The 23,739-nt window shown below is 35.3% G+C and overlaps 1 protein-coding gene across 2 annotated transcripts; it reads left to right on the top strand.

Moving 5' to 3' along the window:
* The first annotated feature begins 850 nt into the window (after window positions 1–850).
* On the top strand, window positions 851–23,546 carry cers5 (ceramide synthase 5). 2 transcript variants are annotated; one of them, XM_051907353.1, is made up of 10 exons: window positions 853–1,198; window positions 10,013–10,118; window positions 13,083–13,213; window positions 13,843–13,900; window positions 14,042–14,092; window positions 15,595–15,687; window positions 16,360–16,488; window positions 17,293–17,399; window positions 20,975–21,131; window positions 22,549–23,546. In XM_051907353.1, the coding sequence occupies exons 1-10, from the start codon at window positions 1,026–1,028 to the stop codon at window positions 22,723–22,725; spliced, it is 1,182 nt and encodes a 393-aa protein (XP_051763313.1). In that variant the 5' UTR covers window positions 853–1,025; the 3' UTR covers window positions 22,726–23,546. The 2 variants fall into 2 exon arrangements, with proteins under 2 accessions (XP_051763314.1, XP_051763313.1); XM_051907354.1 differs by lacking the exon at window positions 15,595–15,687 and having other exon boundaries at window positions 851–1,198.
* Window positions 23,547–23,739: the final 193 nt, after the last annotated feature.

Genomic DNA, 23,739 nt, shown 5'->3' with positions numbered 1-23,739 from the left:
TTTCAGTGAAAGTTAAATTTAATGTAAAAGGCAAATGTTTTAAATTAAAAAAAAAAAAAAAATGCGTTTTAGTAATAAACCTGGCATGTAGTAATTTCAAAACTGTCCTATTTTTTTTTTTTTTTTTTAAATGACAAAATGCCACTACAGTTTATGTACACCATTTAACAGCTTTTGATAATATCCGTGATTTTCATATACTGTTATTTTCTGTTTTGTCTACAGATTGTAGACACTAAAATTATTTTATTATTTTATCAAATAAAATTACTCTTACGAAAATTACCGTTACCAAAATTAATCAACCAGTTTTTCTACGAATAAAACAAACAAACAAACAAAACATGGTTATTACAGTTATTCCATGGTAACCACAAATTAGCCATGGTTTGTCCACACCGGGGCGCCAAATAACAAGCGGTTGAAGTTGTCATGACGACGCGTTGACAAGTATGATTCGTTTGCGCGAATCGCTTCGTTCACGCGACTCCCTAAAAGAATCGATTCAAAGAACTGATTTATTTGTGTGAATTATTTCGTAACATACTGCTGTTTATCACTACACTTTCGAGCAAAATAGTTCGTTGATGATATGTGAAGTCTAACAGTTTACTGTTTCAGAATCAGTTTGACCACAAATTATGAAAAAGAATCAGTTCAAAAGATATGATTCGGACCGCTGACTATAGTTTCAGCCAAAAATGCATAAATACACTATCTTAAAACTCTACGCTAGAACAATAATAGATTTAATATATCTATTATATATTATTAACGAGCATTTAGTTTCGTAATACCGTTTGGGATCTACGTAGTACACATCGCGCGCGCGAGATTTGTTAGCACACTTCCTCGTGCAGCCGCATCACGGGAGTGGAAACACCTTCAACACGTCCACACTCAACTACACACACTAGAAGAAGAGAGAGAGAGAGGGAGAAAGGGGGCGGTGAATCGTTTCTCACCCGCATACTTTCTTTCTATACGTCCTCTTCTCTCCCTGGATCTTTAGTTTTTCCTCTAACATGGCTGCGCTCTCAGCCTGGTTCTGGAACGAGCGCTTCTGGCTTCCGCACAATGTCACTTGGGCGGATCTGGCCGACCCCGCGCCCGGGGTGGAGTACCCGAAAGCCGGCCACTTGTTCTCCGCGCTGCCGCTGGCCTTAGGGATCTTCGCAGTACGGATCCTTTTCGAGAGGTATGATTTGATTTGTGTCTGATGGCAGGCTTTTTGTGTGTTTGGCATTCATTTGATCATCAAGAAAATAGCCTAAACTTAGCTGATATATCAATTTCAGTCTTTTAAACTCGTATCACATGGTTTCCCAGGTCTTCATATTAAACGGCTATGCATGCACGTGTCTTAACTTTTAAAATGAGTTGTTTTGGTAAGTCCATTTAGGCTGGTTGAACGTGAGAGAAATATCAAGCCTCCTGGTCATGAACTCCCAGCCAGATGCATCTGTCAGCTGACCAGATTAAGGCCTAGACTCGGAAAAGAGGATTTCATGTATTGTTCATTGCTTCAGAGTCTTTTATGTGTCTTATTTCACCCCTACCTTTACAAACACACTCTCACTCATGCTTGTTAGACAAACTTCTTTGTTGAGCAGAAGTGTAGGAGTCTATAATATCTGACAGTACCCTCAGAAATGAATAGCAAATGAATACCACACCTTTGAATGAGCATGTGGTCCATGTACAGTGAAGTGTCATGTCTTAAGTATGCTTTGAATTCTAGCGAACTTCAATGGTAGTGATATATGAGTGTGTCTCACTGTGGGAAAGCTTGGTTTTAAAGTGATAGCGCACTCAAAAATCAACTACTTTTTATGTCATCATTTACTCACCCACATGTTTCCTGCAAATCTTTTGATGCTCATTCATATGTGGAACACGACAGGAGAGCTTTGTTACAAAGTTCACGCTGCTCTTTTCCATACAATGAAAGTGAATGGGGACTCGCTCTGCCAAGCTCTGAAAAACACTAAAGTGACTCCTGTGCTAAGCGAAAAATGACTTAAATTTCTGTATGTTCGTTAAACTATACTATCATATGGCTTCTAGATGAGAGTGCACTACTCAAATGGACTGCTTTATCAGTTCGAGTGCGAGTAAATAATGACAAAATCCTAATTTTTGGGTGAACCACTCCTTTAATAGACACGCTTCGAATTTTCACCATCAAAAAAAGGCACTATGTAAGTCGCACCAAACCCCAGGTGTCATAACATGATTTTGTTATGTAAGATCCACCATCACTCTATCAGCTGTTGGGTTTTTGCAGGAAGCGCATTCAGCGTCTTGAACTAATATTTTAGATTTAGGACTAAGAATAGACTGCAGAAACATTCCAGAGCTGAATGTTCGGTGGGTGGGATCTCATTTGACGTCTAAAACCCAGTGTGCATGAGAAAAAGTGGGTCCGATATGCTTACAAGAAGTCCTGTGGTGTTAGATGGTACTGTTTAGCACATTACTCAATATATATTCATGTTTCATGGCATTTGAATGGAACATCAAGGTATTACTTCCAAAAGGAACTTAGCTTTTTTCGGGTTTGTTGTTGTGGAGTATGACAAGTATGAAGATCTTGAGGAACCTGTTAGGAGAAACTTCTTTAGAAGTTTATTTTCCTACCAATCCAGTTGATGTAGAAGTATTTGGTGGCTTTGAACTCCGGTCATACCGGTTCTGTTTAAACGGTTTAAAATGTACTTTTGGCAAGTTTCACTCATGGTTTGTGGCAATAACTAAAAATAGCAAGCGAAACTAGTCCTCAGAACTAGCTCAGACGCAAGACATCGGCCCAAATGTGGTTGGTTTCTTCTTAAAACTGTGATACTTTGAAATATCTCTGTGCTTAAGCTTAAAATATTGTTTTTAACAATAAGATTGAAGTATATAAAGTGAATTATTTCCATGACACGTTTATTTTGGATCCAGTTTTGCTCTGTTGGGTGTCTTTGTCTTTATGGTTGTAAGGTTTACCATGTAGCCACAGTATGATTTTTAGTATCATTGAGATGCTATTACTGTTTTTATTACTATTTTGAATTAGTTTTTATTGTTAGATTTTCTGATTTAATTTTGATTTTAAAGTTTTAGTGTTTAATTTTTTAATTTTTTTAAATATTTTTTTATTCATTTTATTTCAATGAATGAATTATTCCATTTTAATTTAGCTATTTAAATACATCAAGTTAAACTAAATGAAAGTGAGAAATGTTGCTTTGGCATCTAGATGAAAAAAAATTTTTTTTTTTAAATGTTATTATATTTAGCATTTATTTTACTTCAAGTAACGAATTTTTTTTTTTTTTTTTTGGATTGATGTCTACAGAGCCCCTAAATGGATATGGTGATTGAAAAAAAAATATGGAATGGGATGAAAAATTGTATATCAAAGTTTTTGCGTTCTCTGGCAAATGTTTTGTATTCGCTCGCAAAATGTTCTCTCGGAGAGTGCAAAAGTTTTGAGAGGGAATGCAGAGTTTCTCGGGGGAATGCAATTTTTGCAAGGGAACCCAAAGGTTCTGCTAGTGAACGCAAAGTTTCTTGGGTGAAAGCAAAGTTTTTTCGGGGAACGCAAAGGTTTTGCGAGCGAACGCAAAATTTCTCCAGGGGACGCAAAGGTTTTGCAAGCAAAAGCAAAGTTTCTCGGATGAATGCAAAGGTTTTGCGAGCAAACATAATGTTTCTCAGAGGAACGCAAAGCTTTTGCGAGCGAACACAATGTTTCTCGGAGATATGAAAAAGGTTTTGCGAGCGAACGCAAAATTTCTCGGAGGAACGCCAAGGTTTTGCGAGTGAATACAAAGTTTCTCGGAGGAACAAAAAAGGTTTTGCGAGCGAACGCAACCTTTCTCCGAGGAACGCCAAGGTTTTGCGAGTGAATACAAAGTTTCTCAGAGGAACGCCAAGGTTTTGCGAGCAAACACAAAACATTTAAGTGAGAACTAAAAGCACTGAAAAATGTTTTTCCTCTTATCCCATATTTTTTCCACCGTCATGTCCCTTTAGGGGCTCCGTAGATATAATTGTTCAGTAGTTAGATTTACCTTCAGGGAAACCTGAAGGTAAATCTAAGAATCCAGACAGGAACATTCAGTTGATGTGCCGCTTCATGGTTTCTGAAGCAGATAGCAGTCGTTCAGTGTCATGCATGAACATACTACATTGGCTCTCAGTGAATTGGACCTCTTTTGTTGAGCGTTGTCAGGCACACACCCCTGTCATGTTTCACTATGTCCTCATGTCTCGGGTCCGACCGAGCCCCTGAAGAGGCCAATTAGCCTAGTTGGTCCAGAGGGGGTTGGTCTTGTTTCATCAGGACGTCTGCATGCAGTCGGTCAGGATGACATCAGCAGTCTCTCTCTCTCTTCATTTATTCATGTTGATGTTACCATCTAAACCTGAGACCTATGTGATTGTATTTTCAGCTATGAGAATTTATGTCCCAGTGGTTGATTTTTACTACACTTTTATTACTTATTTATATAAAATATTATTTTATTTTAGAAATCTGTCCTTGTCCCCAGATTTTCTAAATCTTTTTATTCAGGTAGAAAATATTTTACATTCAAAGGAAGTGTGCTATTGGCTCAATTTCAAATGCTTTCTGTGTTTCTTTATTTCCTGAGGACATTCACTCAACCTTCATTCGCACCAGAATGATTACTCACACACACACTCTCACACACACACACACACTCACTCACACACTTGCACAAGGTCTTATTCAAGCAGCACTTGTTTGGGCTCATTCTCTCAAAGGAATGTGTTCAACTGTCGTGCCGATAACATCAGATCATAATGACTCCACGGGAGTGACGTTGGCATTCAGAGTCGGTTGCTCAAGAGGTTTAGGTTCTGGAAATGTGTCATCAGCCGTTTCCAGGATCCTCTCCTCTAGAGTTCAGTCTGTCACTGAATAGTTAATGCTGTAGTTCTCCTGCAGACAACTGTTGAACTGTGGGTTTTCCTGAGTCAAATATTGTCTTCATATGTGTCAAGTTGTTAGATTGCATCATTGCATTTAATTAACAATCAATATATTTCATTGCATTAAATGTTTGCATAGGATATATGAGTTATTTTTGGAACATATGAGCATCTTTTTGGAATCCATTTAGTTCTTAGTATTTAGTAAATTGTAATAAAATCCAGTTGTGACCAAATTTCAATTTACTGATGCATCACATAATTTAGAAATGAATTGTAAATGAATTGTAGTTGATGCATGTAAATACCTCACAATTCTTGATTCTTGAACTGAATCGTAATCAGATGTCTGATTTCCAAAATGTATCACATCATTTATTAAAAACTGTTCATAAACTGAATCATTTCAAAGTTCAGTGCATTCACTCATTTTGTAAAGAATCAAAACTGTATTTGTACTCAAATTTTCTGCTGCATTATATTTAGTAAAGATTAAAGAATTGTAATTAAATCTAAATGTTGTCAGTGAATATTACTCATAACTTTAGCTTATTTAGCTTATTAAGAATTTAACAGTGAATGCTTGTGAATGTGATTATCAGGATTTTGTTAATTGTTTTATTTAAGTTAATGTTGAGCTATCAAAGGCCTGGTTTCACAGACAGGGCTTAGATTAAGCCAGGATTAGTCCTTAGTTCAATTAGGACATTTAAAGGGATAGTTCACCCAAAAATTAAAATTGTAAATTATTTACTCACCCTCAAGCCATCCTAGGTGTATATGGCTGAAAATGGACAAACCCAGCGATTGGGTTAAATGTTTGCACAACACACTGGGCTGTTTTATTTAACCCAACTATTGTTTAAATATTACTATATGGCTGGCTTAAAATGAACCCAAAATAGGTTGGAAAGAAATTAAAAATCAGGCACAATATTACTAGAGGAAACAATAATAATCAAAAGGTGAACATTTATTAAATAAGCAATTTAATAAATGTTTGTTTAATAATTCATTAAACTTTTTAATGTTCATTTATTAAACCTATTAATAAAAGTTCATTTCCAACATATTATAAGCTCATTTTAAGCGAGCAATACAGTCACTTTTAAACAATAGTTGAGTTAAATAAAACTACCCAGCAGGTTGGGCAAACATTTAACCCAACCGTCAAAACAACCCATTCGCTGGGTTTGTCCATTTCCAACACAACTTTGGTTGTTTTTAACCCAGCATTTTTTAGTGTAGTTAATGAAGTTTTAAATATGGATATTTACTGACGTATTTTAAGATATGTCAGTGCAAGTTGCTTTGGGTTAAAACGGCTCACACCTGCATTTTAGTCTAGGACTAGCTTAAGCCTCGTCTGTGACACCAGGGGAAAGAGTTTTATTGGCCATTTAGTTATCCATAGTCCTTTTTTTGGTGTCATGTTAGCCTGGCACACAGAATGAGTCTCCGCCCACTCAGGACACAGTCAGGTCATGTTTCACTTATCAGAGACGCAAATCGAGTTAGTGAGAAAATGCCAAACATCATTAGCCCGTCTATCCTAGCATGGCGAGGTTGCATGCAGTGCTGAAACACAACAGCCAAAACTTGAACAGTTCAGAATCCCTACTATGACAACATCAGCTAAATCTGTGCCAGAAATGACGCATGTGACTGCAGTGATGTAACCTGCATGAATCAAGCATTTAGCTTTCGACCCTGAACTGTTACGGATGCCACACTTCCTTCTGTTTTACACTGAACCCAAGTTTTAATGCTGTTCTTTGTTAATGGTCAATTTTTTGGTCTTCATTGTTTGTTTCAGAAAGTCTTCAAAACCTTATCTCATAACTTTTCATTCAAACAGAATGGAAATACTACACTTCCCTTTCAAAGTCCATATAAAGAAGTATACACTTCAAAAAGTGATGTTCTTGTTTTCCAGTACAAATATCTAAACATTCTTAAATCAAGACGCATTTACTTGAGAAGCAAAATGACTTAAGATATAAAGAAAAATAAGTGAGATTTTTTTTTTTTTAAAAAGAAAAATGGACACATTTTATTCTTGGTTTAAGTATAAACTCAATAAACTCAGAAAATCCATCTCAAGTAAATGTGTATTGATATTTGTAATGGTAAACAGGACAAATACTGAGGAAAAATGCCATTTTTACAGTTTAAACTGATAGTTGTGTGCAAATATCCGGCTTTATATACCCAACAAAGGATCACGTGTGTGACAAGGCTTTCTATTGTCTCAAAGTAGGAAAAGCCTTCGGCCCACGTGGAGTCTGTTCTCTTGGAGCCGATCGTTTGTGTCTTCAGACGTCCCACCAATGCAGCCCACTCTGAACAAAACACAGACGGACACGTGACATGACAGGTCAAGTCTGGCTACTAACTTTAATGAATGAGATTTTTTGCTGAGGCTGGCAGTGCCGATGTCTGAGACTAACCGAGATTGTATTGTTCAAATCTTTTGTGCTTGACTGGTTGAACTAGCTGAGATTTCAGCATTGTAAAAGCAAAGCTCCAGTCGGCAAGCTAATATTTAGTTCATACCCAACCGTCACTTTGACCCTATCGTCATAAGGGGAATATTGCGAATGTATCAGACAGGGAATGTCACTGTTTACACAACATGGTTTGCGTCTTAGACTTGTGCAAGCCCGCAATGCTAATTCTGGAGCGCTGCTGCCATGAGACACTTAAAATGTCTTTCCTTCCTGTTTTAAGTAAAACATATTGGTAAAGTTTGTCAGATTCCACAGTTTAGTATGTATAGTGTTTGTGGGCCGTCGGCACAGTTTAACAGGCCTGGAGACATAGTTCACCAGCGTGTGCCAATTCTGGGTTAATGAACTGCTCAAAACAACCATTGTCAACACACTGCTGCAACGGCCATTGAGTATATAGGTTCATTACAGAGCGGTGTGTTTATTAAGCTGCTCACTGGTCTGATTTTATTGGTTGAGAGATGTGGAGTGAGTTTTTATATTAAGAACTTTGAACGCAATTAACTGATGTTTTTTTTTTTTTGTCATGAACAGTTTTGTTTAAATATTTGGCCTGAGAGACAACAGTGCATTTGAATTTTTTTTTTTTTTGCCTATATTTCTGTGTTTAAGTACAAGCCTTTGTTGCAAAGTACATTCAAAATGTTAAATGTAAAAAGTAAAATTCATGTTTTTATTTTTATTTTTTTTAATAAATGAACTACACTCCTTTTTTACATTCATTCTTTTTTATTGTACAGTTATGGAAGCTTGTTTCCACCATGAAATAAAAATTAAAAAGGGAATTGAGTGACTGACAATTGCAAGTTTATATCATGCAATTCTGACTTTGTAACTTGCAATTATGAGTTTATATCTCGCAATTAAAAAACAAAAAAAAGTCAGAATTGTGAGATATAAAGTCAGAATTGCGTGATTAAAAACTCGCAATCGCGAGAAAAATATATCATACAATTCTGACTCTATAACTCGCAATTGCAAGAAGAAAAGTCCGAATTGTGAGAGAAAAATTCACAATTACCTTTTTATATTTTTTTTATTGGCAGAAACAAGCTTCCAAATACAATAGTGTGAAACTACATTTCATTTTATTTATTGTTAATTTCACTAAATTAACAATAAGTAGTAGTAGCAATATTTGCCTACATACTTTTTTACTAAAACTTTAAAAAGTTACTAAAGCTTACATTTCCAGTGAACGTTTTTGTCGACAAGTGTGTTGAAAATCAGCCAATTAAATGTTTCATTCAGTTTAAAACGGATTAAAAGAACTGAATTGCAGAAACTCTATTGGTAATTTTTACACTATTTTTGCTGAAAAGTTTTCGTTTTCAAACAGGTTTCCCTGAATACTTTCTCTGTCTGCCACTGGTCAGACAAACAGATCTTCCTACTCAAAACTCACATCATTGGTTGAATCAGTGTAGTTATATTGGATGCTAAAACAGCAGTGTTTTGAAAACGCCAGCAAATCACAGTGTTTACCATTTTTAAAAGAAATGAAACTATAAATGGCTAAAACACATGATCTTAGTTGCATCACAGACATGAAACATCTTTTTATTTAACCAAGTTTCTTGGAAAAACATGTCCTGACTGAGCTGTTTAATGAAAAGCCCCTTTAAACCTCAATTTCTTTACAGCTTTAAACGGACATGAATGTATTCGATTCTTACTTGATTTTGTCATAGTGTGAGATAAACCTCACCTAACAATTTAAGATGTTTGGGAATCACGCCATGCAAATTAATTTCCTTTATCCACTGGCAGTTTTCATTGGTTTACTTGTTTATAGATCTAAACGTATCTGAAGTGCCACAGTCATAGATGTTCCCATCCTTAAGTTTTGTCAGCAGCTGCTGGCGTTCATTAATCAGTGAGTCAGAATGATTTGCTTTGCATTCGGTGGAGTTTTAGGAATGTAGCTGGGTTTTGCATGAGTCAAATGAATGTCTTGTTCTACTGCTTCAGAAATGCTGCTGACGAAGACAATGTGTTTCAGAGCTGACTAGCTAAATTACTAAAGGTTATGTTATAGGTCAGAAATCTCACCTGAGAATTCAGGGAGGATCCTGTCCCCTTTTAACTGTAAGTTTTGGGATGATTTTGATGTGTGTTTTTCAAACTAGTGAAAGTTGTAAGTCCATTGTTAGCACCTCTACTCGACAGTTTGATTGTCAGTTTGAGGAATCACTCATGTTTGTAACACAAACAGTAAAGGATGAGAAACACACTGAAGTTTAATACTGTAGATGGTTATCACATCACTAAACTAAGTATGAGCAATATAAAACGTCAGTAGCACTGCTAAGTGCCTTGTAGTTTACATTAACCTGTACAAGGGTGTGTTAGAACTGTTTTCTGAGAAATACATGGTCAAATGTTGTTTAATTTTGTTAATTTGCTTTAAATCTCAATGTGGGTTTGACAAGAAGAAAAGTAGATCAAAATAAAATCAGTTTATGTGAAATACTTCACATAAGTTGAATCTAGATTAGTAGGAAATGTAAATCATTTGAGTTCTGTCCTGATAGGATCCTGTTTATCTCCTCCTGCAGGTGTATCGCTGGTCCATGTGCCTCCTTCCTTCAGATCCAGACGGAGTTGAGTCGGAGAGCTCAGCCCAACGCCGTCCTGGAGAAAGTGTTTACATCTATCACAAAGGTATTATTTAGCGTAATGGAAAATAAAGCGATAAGACTTGAGAGATTGCATTACAGTGATTTACCAAAGCTGAAAGGTGTGTTTTGGTTCAACCTGAAGCAAACTCCTAAAACTTATAAAAGAGGACAATAGCAATATGATAAAATGTGTTTTAATCATAAACATTTATTCAGTCTCTCTTATTCCTGGTTTTTCTCTCTTATGAACCTGTTGCTCTTCTGCTGTGCCTGTGTTTTATGAGACCATCAAAGCAATGTCATCATGCAGCGCTTCAACTCTAGAGACTCTATTGGGTGTAGAGTTGTAACATTTTATCTTTACAATAACCAATGACTTCAAAGACCCATTTTGTTGGACTACTGTAAATCTTCCTTATCAGCGGTGGAGCTGAGGCGTTTTATTATGGGTGTAGATCTTATCCGATCATTTATTTGGCCAGCGTAAAAAAAAGCTGTCAATATGTGGGTTCATTTTGCATTTGTCATTTTGCTGGTTATTCTGTAGGTCTTTAAATTCAGGGATTTTCATGTAATTATGAACTTAAAGGGATAGTTCACCCAAAAATGAAAATTATCCCATGATTTACTCACCCTCAAGCCATCCTAGGTGTATATGACTATCTTCTCTCAGACGAACACAATCAGAGTTATATTATATATAGTGAATGGGGGGCGTATTTTGAATCCCAAAATAAATGCATCTGTCCATTATAAAAAATAATCCATACGGCCTTAGTGGGTTAATAAAGGCCTTCTGAAGTGAAGCAATGGGATTTTGTAAGAAAAATATCCATATTTAAAACTTTATAGTCGGCGCCGATGGCCTCATGGGCAGCGCGCCGACATGTAGCGCCAATGCGCTTCGGGCGACCCGAGTTCGAGTCCCGGCTCGTGGTCCTTTCCCAATCCTGTCCCCTTCTCTCTCTCCCACTTCGCTTCTTGTCTAATCACTGTCCTATCATAATAAAGGCAAAAACACCAAAAATAAATCCTAAAAAACTTTATAAACAAAAATAACTAGCTTCCGGCGGATGACTGCACGCATACTGCGCAATTCGACTTGCGCCAAATGAGTAAACCCTGATGCGCTGTATGACGCAGGATGTAGAAGTATCGTAAGCTTAGATGCCAGTTCAAACAAATAGGGGCTGGGCAACAAACTCAAGCTTTCTTCTGTTATATCGAAATCATCCTACAAAATCTGCCCCCCCCCCCTTCACTACCATTATAAAGCTTGGAGGAGCAAAGATATTTTTAAATGTCTCCGTTTGTATTCGTCTGAAAGAAGGTAGTCACCTAGGGTGGCTTGAGGGTGAGTTAATCATGGATTAATTTTCATTTTTGGGTGAACTAACCCTTTAAGTCAATTTATGGCCTTGTCCACACTAATATGTTATATCTTTTTCTCTCCGTTTTGGCCTCCCCTCCAAACTGAGACAGCGTCTTTGTCAAGGAAATGGAGCTTTTTGAAAACACTCTCCAAAATGGATAAATTTGAAAACGCCTTTTTTTATGTGGATGGCAAATACAGAGGTTTTTGAAAACGATGACGCATGTTTAGTCGTGACACATATTGTACCCATAGATATCTATAGTTATACTGGCATTGTTGTGACTGCTATTTACATTAACAGTGTTGCTCAAGATAAATGCTCCTTTGTAGGATATTCATATTACATTCCTGCAAAGATGACATTGAATTTACTCACATTTGCTGTCCTGCGTGGCAAAATATGATGACAGTTGCGTTTTAAACCTGATTTTGAACGTGAGCGATGCAATATTATACTAATAAAATGATCGTGCCAGAAGAATAGCGTGAGAACTTTATTACTTCAGTCATGACAGCTCTCGGAGTGGATTAAATTCAACCAGCATTTATTGGCATGGGGCATGAAGTATACATGACTTGATTTTGGCGTACGAGATCTGCTACGCTGCTGCTGCTGAGCAAATACAAAGCTTAGTCAAATAAAACAACAAAGAAAAGGCTGCTGCAAGAATGGTAGAACCCCTGTAGCAGATCTCCAGAGGTGGCGCTGGGGAGGAGGAGGGATAACAGAGCTTTCACATTGCGCAGCTTGTCGATCACAGGCTAGGGTACGATATATATGGTTGCATAGATTTGGAAATTGATTGGCTGGTGCCACGGCATAGAAAGACCCAATCAGCGTTCGGTTAGAGTTTCATGCCTGAACTCTGTGTATCCACTCTCTCTGCATCATCTCGTAAGCTTTTAGTATGTTTTACGCATGCGCAGTAAGGTGATTTAAGTGTTTTCAGACGTTTCAGTGTGGATGAGCAACTTTTGGAAAATGCTTGAACACACTAGTGTGGATGAGGTCTCCGGATGTCTCCGGATTAATGTAGACGTAGCCTATGTCACAGGGGTTGATTATAATGTATTTATTGACTTTTGTCTCAGACACAGACTATAAAGCGTACAATGTAAAAATCCATAATAAATATATTGTTTATTTCAATTAAAAACTAAAATAAATTAAAGACATGTATTGTTTGATTTACATAGATATTTACACAAATTATGTCTATTTTCTTTACCTTTATAAAGTATTATTAAAGGTTGGTATACTTGTTTACCAAGTAGATAAAAGTGTCTTGAGATATAATGCAAGAAATGTGTAAAGAAACTAAAGTTAGCTTAAGGTAAATATCAATTGAGAACAAAAGTTTTACTGCAAGTCATTTCCAGTCAAGTTGTAATTTTGTCAGTTTATGCAAAAAGTGTAAGAATATTATTCAATTGCATGTATTTGGGATAAATAAATAAAACTCTAGCTATGAAATTAAACTTAGCAATTCAAAAGCAGCCATTTTGTTCGAAAAAAATTGCTTAAAACGTCATTTCCGCCAGCATCACTTCCACAACAGACTGAAGAATAATCTGAGATATGATGGAAATGACATTTATGCACTTTTAACACTTTTTCTTTGTTTCTTCTAGTCCCCGGACTCACGACATTTAGAAGGTCTGTCTAAACAGCTGGACTGGGATGTGCGGAAGGTCCAGCGATGGTTCCGGCACCGGCGGAACCAGGACAAACCTAGCACAAGAACCAAGTTTTGCGAGAGCATGTAGGTTTTCTTTTCTGCTAGCGCACATGCATGCTAGTACATTAGCTCATAGAAATAATGACAGAAAATATGCCATTCAAAACCTCCATTGTGAAGTTTTTACACGTTCACATGAGGAATTCATCAACAATATTTGCACCACACCATGCTTCAAGTTTCAAGTATAAGTTAGCTAATAATTCATCTTGGAGCTGGTTGGTTTGGTTCATTATTGAGGAATGTTTTGAACTAGTAGACACTCAGTCTCATCATAGTTTCACCAGACCACAGTGGAAGTGCTCTAGATTGGCCATGTGGAAATTATGTTAAAAGAACAGGTTGAAATTTTTACACGTGTGTCACCGTATGTGCATATTTTGTAAACAGAGTCGTATGTTGTATTTTCTGATTTAGCAATATCAAATGCATTTGTTGGCAAACAAAAGATCCGCCCACATTCTCGCCCACAAATCACCACGTTTCTCCATCACACTTGATCAGATTGATTAGATTTTTAAAAACAAATGCTTTTAATGTTTCCTTTTTGATTGCATTGCACTGTTTCCTTCTATGTGTGTGCGTGTATTTGAGTAACTGTGATTTGTTTTCCACACCCACTTTATCTGACGGCCGCTGTGATTTCTCTGCAGGTGGAGGTTTACATTCTATCTGTATATATTTACTTACGGGATCCATTTCCTGTGGCAGGTGAGTTACAGCTCTACCGGTCTGTGAGTGATTATGGGTTGTTTTAGTAATGTTAATTAAACTGAAAGGGGTAGAATTATATACGTACATAACATTTTAGGGCCATTTATATGATTTTGTATCTGTGTGTGTGTTTCATAGTCTCCCTGGATGTGGGATACGAGACAATGCTGGTACAACTACCCCTATCAGGTAATGCTTAAAGTGATGTCACATTTCTAATGTGGATTCAAATGAATTTTGACGGTGAATATTGACATTTTCTGCAATCTTTTGCCAGTCGTCTAAATTGTAGAACCGTCGACAATATAAGAGTATATAAAAGAAACATCATTAAACCCGTGAAGAATGTTCTTGTTCAACAATAAAAGCAACAAATGTATTGTTTTACAATGTGATTGACAAGCAATCACATGTTGACCCCAATGTAATAATATATTATTTAAATTGTTCATTATATTAATATATTTAAAAGTATCGGTGGTATTTGTCATGAAAAATTTTAATTTCATTAAATTAAAAAAAAAAATTTAATCTAAAAAAAAAAAAAATCCATAATTAGGTATATAAATGATTGCATTGCTGTATAATAATTATTAATTAAATGTCTTCATAACTTTTAATGCGAATCACAATGGAGAATGCAAAATAATATATATAATAATGAGGAAATGGTAGTCATGAAAGAAATTTCACATTGCAAAAAATTAAATAAAGATCCTAAAATGACTTTTATTTTATTTTATTTTATTTTATATTTAACTTTATTTATAATGAGGATTTAGGAGGTAAATGTGCAAGGAAGTCATAATATAAATTACCTTTTTATTTTATTTTATTTTATTATTTTATTTTTTAATTTATAATGAAGATTTAAGGAGTAAATGTGCGTGGAAGTCATAAAAGAAATTTCACACTGCAAAAAAATTTAATATTTATTTTATTTATTTTATTTATTTATTTATTTATTTTTGAGGATTTAGAGAGTAAATGTGTTTGGTGGTCATGAAAGAAATTTCACACTGCAAAAAAAAAAAAAATCTAAAATATCCTAAAAATACCTTTATTTTATGTTTTTATTTTATTTAATTGGATTTTAATTTAATTTATTTTTTCTTTCACATTTAAAGAGTAAATGTGCGTGGAAGTCATAAAAGAAATTTCACACTGCAAAAAAATAAACAAAACGGAGGTTAAATAGACCTTCACTCCATTTATTATATTTTAATTTATTTTATTTTATTTTGAGGATTTAGGGAGTAAATGTGTTTGGTGGTCATGAAAGAAATTTCACACTGCAAAAAAAAAAAAAAAAATCTAAAATATCCTAAAATCACCTTTATTTTGTTTTTATTTTATTTAATTTAATTTTATTTTTCTTTCACATTTAAGGAGTAAATGTGCATGGAAGTCATAAAAGAAGTTTCACACTGCAAAAAAAACAAACAAACAAACAAAAAAAAAAACAGAGGTTAAATAGACCTTTACTCCATTTATTTTATTTTATTTTATTTTATTTATTTTATTTTGAGGATTTAGGGAGTAAATGTGCTTGGTAGGCATAAAAGAAATTTCACACTGCAAAAAAAATTTAACTTCGGATGAAGTTTCTGCTCTATAATCTCTCTTTCTCTGTGTGTGTGTGTGTGTGTGTGTGTGTGTGTGTGTGTGTGTGTGTGTGTGTGTGTCCATAGGTGCTGACCTCAGGCCTGTATTATTATTATGTAACAGAACTGGCCTTCTACTGGTCACTCATGTTCTCACAGTTCACTGACATCAAAAGAAAGGTCAGTGTTTGCGATTGCAAACTATTGTGTTTTAATCCTATTATTTCATTTACTTCTCTCCTTTCTTAATTTCCTACCTCATCTCAAATATGATGTTGGCTTGATAAGGTCACATACTGTTGTTTTACATATTCAACGTAACGTTGTTTTACGTATTCAACAGTCTCGCGTCAGCAGTTTTGTCATGTGACATAGATTTGAACTAGTGTAGTGTATTAGAGAGATAAAGGGTCCTAAACTCGTCAGAATGAGTGCGGATGCATGAACTCAACAGCTGTCAGACGCACATGTCTGTTGTTGTTCTGTCAGTCTCACCATTGTCACTCGTAAAGACAAATAATGCTTGTTTGACTCTGGTGACCATCTTCAGGGTGTGGCTCATGTATTTGTTTAAGATAAAGCCTGCGGCGATATCTATGATGTGGTGAGAGATTTGTGTAATAGTTACAGTGAATCGCCAGAGCGCAATCATAACGGAGATATTGTTCCTCTTTATTTGACAAATCTGGAGAATTCAGCTTCTGTTTACACAGGGAACCTGACAGGCTGAAAGGAGAAGAAGAATTTTGTTAAAAAACATTCTTGTATTTTAATATTTAATTTGCATAATATTTTCATAATACGCTGGAGAAGTATTACTGTGTTTAACATATTTCTTGTGTATCTGTGCAGGATTTCCTCATTATGTTCATTCATCATCTGGCTACAATCAGCCTGATCAGTTTCTCGTATGTAAATAACATGTTGCGTGTGGGAAGTCTGGTCATGTGTGTTCACGACTCCTCTGACTTCCTGTTGGAGGTAAGAACACCTGCAGTTCTGCTTCACGAGATTCAACGTAACAACGGTTATTCTTTATTATATGTTTATGAACCAGCATTTAACTGAGGGATGATGTGCACTTTTATGCAAAATTACCTGCATTACCTTTTTTCCAGTGCTGCAGAAATAATTTATTTTAACTACATTTTAATGTAAAATTACATCTAAAATTACTATTATTTTTATTCAGTGCTGCTGTGTGAGTAGCCTTATTAAAATGTGTAATTATATATGTATATATTAGAGGGATAATGTATTTGTGTATAACTTACTGTATTATTATTTTTGCAATAGCAGTTTGATGAGAGTTGATGACTAATATACTATTTATTAATATTTTGAAAAAGTTTTTATTTTATTGTTCAATTTTCATTTGTTGTATGTTTTTGTCATTTTTATTAGTTCTTGTCTATACAGTTTTCATTTTATTTTTTGTTTTAGTAGTTTTAGTACTTAAAATAAACAAAAATTAGAAATGTTGCCTGAAATAAAATAAGTTTTTCATATTTAATTTTATTTCAGTTAATGTTTATTTAATTTCAAGATGTTTTTTTTATAATTTAATTAACAATGTTTACTTAATAATATGGATGTAAAAGATTTTTTTTATTATATATATTTATTAATATTAATTAATTTATTATTAATTATAATATTTTTTATTGTTATATTTAGTTCTGCATTAAATTGTATTTAAATGAGCACTGATGCATAATTCCATCCCAATGTTTGTTTGTTTTTTTCCTTTTTATGAATATTTGTGTTTTGTTTTTCACTTTGTAGGCTGCAAAGTTGGCAAACTATGCCAAATACCAGCGTTTATGTGACTTCTTGTTTGTGGTGTTCGGGATACTCTTCTTCTGGACAAGATTGATCATTTACCCCTTCTGGTCAGTATCACATCATCTGTGTGCGAGCGAGTGTGTGTGTTTGAGTGAGTGCACGTGCGTGTGTGCACGTCAGTGAGTTGTGTGTGTACACGCTCATTTAATAAGCCAATTAACTGGCTTTGAGCGCGATCACTCATTAGGCCACCGCTGCTAGTCTCCTGCAGAGAGTTGAAACCCAAGCGGCTGGATTCAGTGTCTGGGTTCTGGTGTCACGATGACAGATCCAGATGGACTGACCTCCACTGCAGACATGACACTGAATCAGTCGGACATGACGTGCTGCTGTCTGATTGAGATCACGTGTAGAAATGACTATTATATGCTGTTGTTGTTTTAAATATAATTTTATTATAGTGTTATAAATTACTTTGTATGGTACTAAATATTTATTACATACTACTACGTAATTAAAATTAATAATGTTAAAGGGTTAGTTCACCCAAAAATGAAATTTCTTTCATTAATTGCTCACCCTCGTCGTCCCAAACCTGTAAGACCTTCGTTCATCTTCGGAACACAAATGAAGATATTTTTGATGAAATCCGAGGGTATCTGATCCACACATAGGCAGCAACGTCAATGTACCTTTTGACGTCCAGAAAGGTAGTGGTTAAAATAGTCAATGTGACTGCAGTGGTTCAACCTTAATTTTATGAAGGGACAACAATACTTTTTGTGCGCAAAAACAAAACAAAAATAATGACTTTATTCAACAATTTGAACTGTTGTCATCCGTAGTGAACTTCCGTGTTTACGTCCGAATGCCGGCTCATTATTGGCCGGATCCTGTGTCAGCATCACATGCATACGTTGTGCTGCTCACGTGTTCAGCTTCAGCCAATAATGAGCCGGCATTTGGACGTAAACAAGGAAGCCTGCACTGAGTTTACTACGAAACGGTTCAAAATTGTTGAATAAAGTCGTTATTTTTGTTTTGTTTTTGCGCACAAAAAGTATTCTCGTCGCTTCATTAAGGTTGAACCACTGTAGTCACATTGACTGTTTTAACAATGTCTTTAGTACTTTTCTGGACGTCAAAAGGTGCAATGACGTTGCTGCCTATGTGTGGATCAGATACCCTCGGATTTCATCAAAAATATCTTAATTTGTGTTCAGAAGATGAATGAAGGTCTTACGGGTGTGGAATGACATGAGGGCGAGTGATTAATGACAGAAATTTTTTGAAAATTTTTGGGTGAACTAACCCTTTAAGTATTTTGGTATTCATATTATTAATAATTATTAAAAGTGTTAGTCTTAACAAACTGATTTTGGGATATCGCATAAAAAAACAGCGGATGAAAACACCAAGATGTGCATCTATTGAAGAAGATCTTTTGTTTTGTATCCGACACATTTACCAAATAAATCACTCAATGCGCAACAAAACCTCACATGACTTTGCCTCAACAGAGGATGTGATTGGTTAACTGGAATAACCAGCGAACCAGTCACATCCTAGCCTTGTTTTCTTCATTCTGAAACGCCTGAGCCAAAATCTGTCATCAGACTGATTTGATATATAATATCATCGAACAGCTGTTTAACACGATTGTGTTCCCAAACATTCATCCGAATGCAAGAGATCATGACAGCGTTTGTTATTGTTTCTTCTGCATGCTCTGAGACGCAAGTCATTTATTAGGGGAAAAAACAACCGTTTTTATCACTGATACTTTGCACCTTTTTTCCAGGAAGTGATGATTTTATGGGATGGAAATGGTGAATGTTTTTGTGGTATTATATAAGTTCGCAGCTGGGATTGAAACATTTAATTTTATAAAAATCTAAAAATATAATGACAGATATTTGTGGTACACCTTGTCAATGTTAAGTACACACTTTTCATGATGTATAGTAAATATTATTAATATTAATAGTTTAAAAGATTAATCATTAAAAGATTGTGATCTCGATTCAAACACCTACACGATCTCATTCCTAAATGACAACGATTCGCCTGTGTTGATTAAACAAAATCACACCGGAACAGTTAAATCTGTGTCGGCGCTGCCGCTGAGCCAGAGAGAGCCGTTGTCATGTGTAGGTATGAAACAGCTTCTCAAACAGTCTTTTCAACATCACAGTATTGTTATTATTGTTACAAATATTCATATTATCACCAAAGTACTGGGATAAATGTTTATATTTCGGATATAAACAGTGATGTCTACTGTAGCGATCAAAATAGAGCAAATCACCTTTTGAAACTAACTTGGCGCTGTCATTGAATCATTCATTCAGAAGATTCATTCAGAAACACTGATTCATCCATTAAAGGGTTAGTTCACCCAAAAATGAAAATTCTGTCATTAATTACTCACCCTTGTGCCGTTTTACACCCGTAAGACCTTCGTTCATCTTCGGAACACAAATTAAGATATTTTTGTTTAAATCCGATGGCTCCGTGAGGCCTACATAGGGAGCAATGACATTTCCTCACTCAAGATCCATAAAGGTACCAAAAAACATATTTAAATCAGTTCATGTGAGTACAGTGGTTCAATAATAATATTATAAAGCGACGAGAATATTTTTGGTGCGCCAAAAAACAAAACAAAATAATGACTTATATAGTGATGGCCGATTTCAAAACACTGCTTCAGGAAGATTCTGAGCGTTATGAATCAGCGTGTCGAATCATGATTCGGATCACGTGTCAAACCGCCAAACTGCTGAAATCACGTGACTTTGGCGCTCCGAACTGCGGATTCGACACGCTGATTCATAACGCTCCGAAGCTTCCTGAAGCAGTGTTTTGAAATCGGCCATCAATAAATAATTCGTTATTTTGTTTTTTTTGGCGCACCAAAAATATTCTCGTCGCTTTATAATATTAATATTGAACCACTGTACTCACATGAACTGATTTAAATATGTTTTTAGTACCTTTATGGATCTTGAGAGAGGAAATGTCATTGCTCCCTATGTAGGCCTCACGGAGCCATCGGATTTAAACAAAAACATCTCAATTTGCGTTCCGAAGATTAATGAAGGTCTTACGGGTGTGGAACGGCATGAGCGTGAGTAATAAATGACAGAATTTTCATTTTTGGGTGAACTAACCCTTTAATGAAACAAGTGAAGGATTTACGAGTGTCATTGAATCATTCAGTCAGGAGATTTGTTCAAACATGCTGATTCATCCAGTCATGAAACAAGTGAAGTATGTACGAGTGAGTCATTGAATCATTCGTTCAAACCGATTTTTTCCCCCCCCCAAATAATTCATTCAAATGAATTAAACATTTTAAATAGACTGCAGTAATTAACCTTTTGTCAGAACATCTAGTAAATTGCATGTTATTTTGTTTAGTTGTCTGTTCAGAATCGTGGGAGAATCGTGATCTCTATTTGAAACAAAAAAATGATTCTCAATTTATCCAGAATCTTGCAGCTCTACGAAATAGTAAGAGTTTACTATGGATATTTTGTTCAATTTATTTACAAATAATGGTAAAATGATTGTGTTGTTGAGAGTTCAAAAGAATTTCCCCCAATTTGTTAGTTGAGAGTAAACAGCTCTGCTGTCATGCCCTTATTGGCATGTTTTCTGTGCGTTTCTGATGTTTCAGGATCCTGAACACGACACTCTTTGAGAGCTGGGACATCATCGGGCCGTACCCGTCCTGGTGGCTCTTCAACATCTTGCTGCTGGTGCTGCAGGTGCTGCACATCATCTGGTCCTACCTCATCGCCCGCATCGCCTTCAAAGCCATCATGAGAGGAAAGGTCAGCAGAAAAAACCCCTCTGTCCTTATTAGCTCATTCTGAGCCACACGTTCAGATGATTTCATGTAGTTACACGCGTTTCCTCCTTTTTATCTTTCTCTCCTGCAGAACTGGTTTGTCTTTTCCTTCTCTCACTGGCTGGAAGGCTGTTCCTGTCTTTCTGCTTCTGTCCTGATAGAAATCTTTCGCTCTTTCTGCTAAACTCACTCGCTTTAGAGTCTTTTGCTCTCTATATCTTCTTCGGCTGTAAGTTTGCTTCTTTACTTTTTTTCTGTGATTGTTTTTGTAGTTATTTGGTATCCCAGACTATGTGTTTAACCCTTCGGTCACACTCAAAAAAGATTTATGCATTTGAATTGCATATAAAATTTTCATCCATTTTGGATTATGCAGGTTTAGCATAATCTAATAAACGTGTGATGCATGTTTGTCAGTTATACATAAATGAAGCAGGTAATAGTATTACTAATAAACTGATGTATTTATTTTACTTGTGTATTTAATGTGTTTTAAATACACAATAACCAGGTTTATTTATTTATTAGTTTGTTTTCATACATTTTAACTAACTGAATATTGCTCATTTTAAAGCTAGCCATATTTTAACCATAACTTTGTTTTTGCATGAATTTATGCCGATTCTAAGCATTTTGAATGCTTAAGTAAAATCAAATAAATGCAAATAATTAATAAACTATGCCATTTTTGAGCACAGAAATTGTACCCATTTCATTCATGTAGGTCTGACAAATATGCATCACATTATGTTTATTAGTTTGTTTAATGTTAAAATTATGTAATCCAAAGGTGTGTAGGTTTTATATGCAATTCGAAAACATACATTTAAAATTTAGGCCTACATATTTTTTGAGTGCATTTAAAAAAAAAAAAAAATTGTTTCTTGTTTGTTTTTTGGCATCATCCAAATGGTACAAAACCTTTATGGCACTTGCTATATGAACGCACTTAATAAATTATGGACATCTTTAGAAAAGGCTAAATGATTTTGAACAAAATAGTCACACTTGTGACCTCCGCAGTCAAAACATACCGCCAAATTAATGGAAAATACCAAATTCAGAGCAATTTTTTTGAGTACAATCTATAAACCAACCAGAATACAGTAGTCTTTTATAATACCTGAAGAATACCAAGTGGTTAAAGGAATGTTTTGGACTTATTTTCTCCAGTAAGACAAAAACATTCAGATTTGAGTGCAAACTTTTAAAGCACCCAAGCGCCCCCTTGAGGAAGATCGCCAATATTTGCCGCCCATTGTATTGAACCCAGAGCAGTTCTTTAATTGAAAGCCCACCATTTGATTCAAGTGTACAAGATGATTAAATGATGTTTACAAATGCACACTACATTCAAATGCTAAAAAGAGTCACAGCTAAAAACCCAAATGTCATTCCAGGTGTCCAAAGACGACCGCAGCGACATTGAGAGCAGCTCAGATGAAGAAACTGAAACAACCTCCAAAGAGCGACTCAAAACGGCTGCTCGCCGTCATTTGGCTTCACCGCGAGGAGAAAATGGCACCAACGGCCATTTTGGCTCCAAATCCTGGAGCCAGAACCACAGCGACTGGTGACACTCCTTCCATGTGGCCTTATTCACAAAGAACTCGTGTCCTAGACATATCGCAACGGGACTGTTTCTCATCCCTGTACCTCACTCCAATACCAAAAACAAAAAAACACCAACAAAACCATCCTGTTGTGGGACTTTTTCAGACTGGATGACAGAGTTTGGGATGTTATTCCAGTGATGACGGGACAGTAATGACAATATGGCCACTATAAGAAGCTTGTGAAAGAGAAAATGATTAAATTAGTCATATCTGCATTCCCTCGTTTCCTTGTTTCGGGAGCTGTGAAGACGTTTCTTCTCCGCGCTTCGCGTTTTACTGAAGTCAGGGAAGAACATTGTCTTTAGATTTTAATGGTCAGATGTACTTGAGTTTCCATATACAGTTGCTTTTCTTTTTTCGTTGTTTGTTTTGGTTACTGATGTGTTCGTAATTTGTTTCCTGTGCTGTTTTTCATTTGGCTTTTTTTATTTTTGGAAACCAAATAAGGTTATTAAAATGAAAGCTGGGTCTTTTGTCCTGTAATGAGATGCTTTTCATAGGTGAGTTTTTCACCTTCCATTGATGATCAGGGTAGATTAAATGAAATAAATATATCAGTCAACCTAGAAATGTTAGAGAACTTTAAAAGTGTGATTTCAAGGCTTTAATTTAATTTTTAAAAAGTACATTTATATAGTACAATAGTTCTCAACTGGAGGAAATGTTTATCATCACAAAAAGCATGAAGAAAAAAAAATGTTGTCCAAAATAATATCTACTGTATGTTCTGAAGCAAACTCAATTGAGAATGATATGATATGGTAAATATAACTGTTTTTGTATTTATGTTTTCAGTTTTTATTTTGAGTAATTTTGTTGTGTACTTTAGTGATTTTTATTGGTTTTTATTTTGCTTTAATTTATATTTCCATTTTAACTTTGTTTTAATAATTTGTTGTGTACCATTATCATTTTTTTCATAGTTCTTTATAAAAAAAATATATATATTTTTAATAGTTGTAGTTTTAGGGTACT

Source organism: Ctenopharyngodon idella, chromosome 10 (assembly GCF_019924925.1).
Source record: "Ctenopharyngodon idella isolate HZGC_01 chromosome 10, HZGC01, whole genome shotgun sequence".
In the NCBI taxonomy this organism is placed as follows: Eukaryota; Metazoa; Chordata; class Actinopteri; order Cypriniformes; family Xenocyprididae; genus Ctenopharyngodon; species Ctenopharyngodon idella.
Note: the sequence above shows the minus strand (reverse complement) of the source record. Positions and strands in the feature narration are given on the sequence as shown.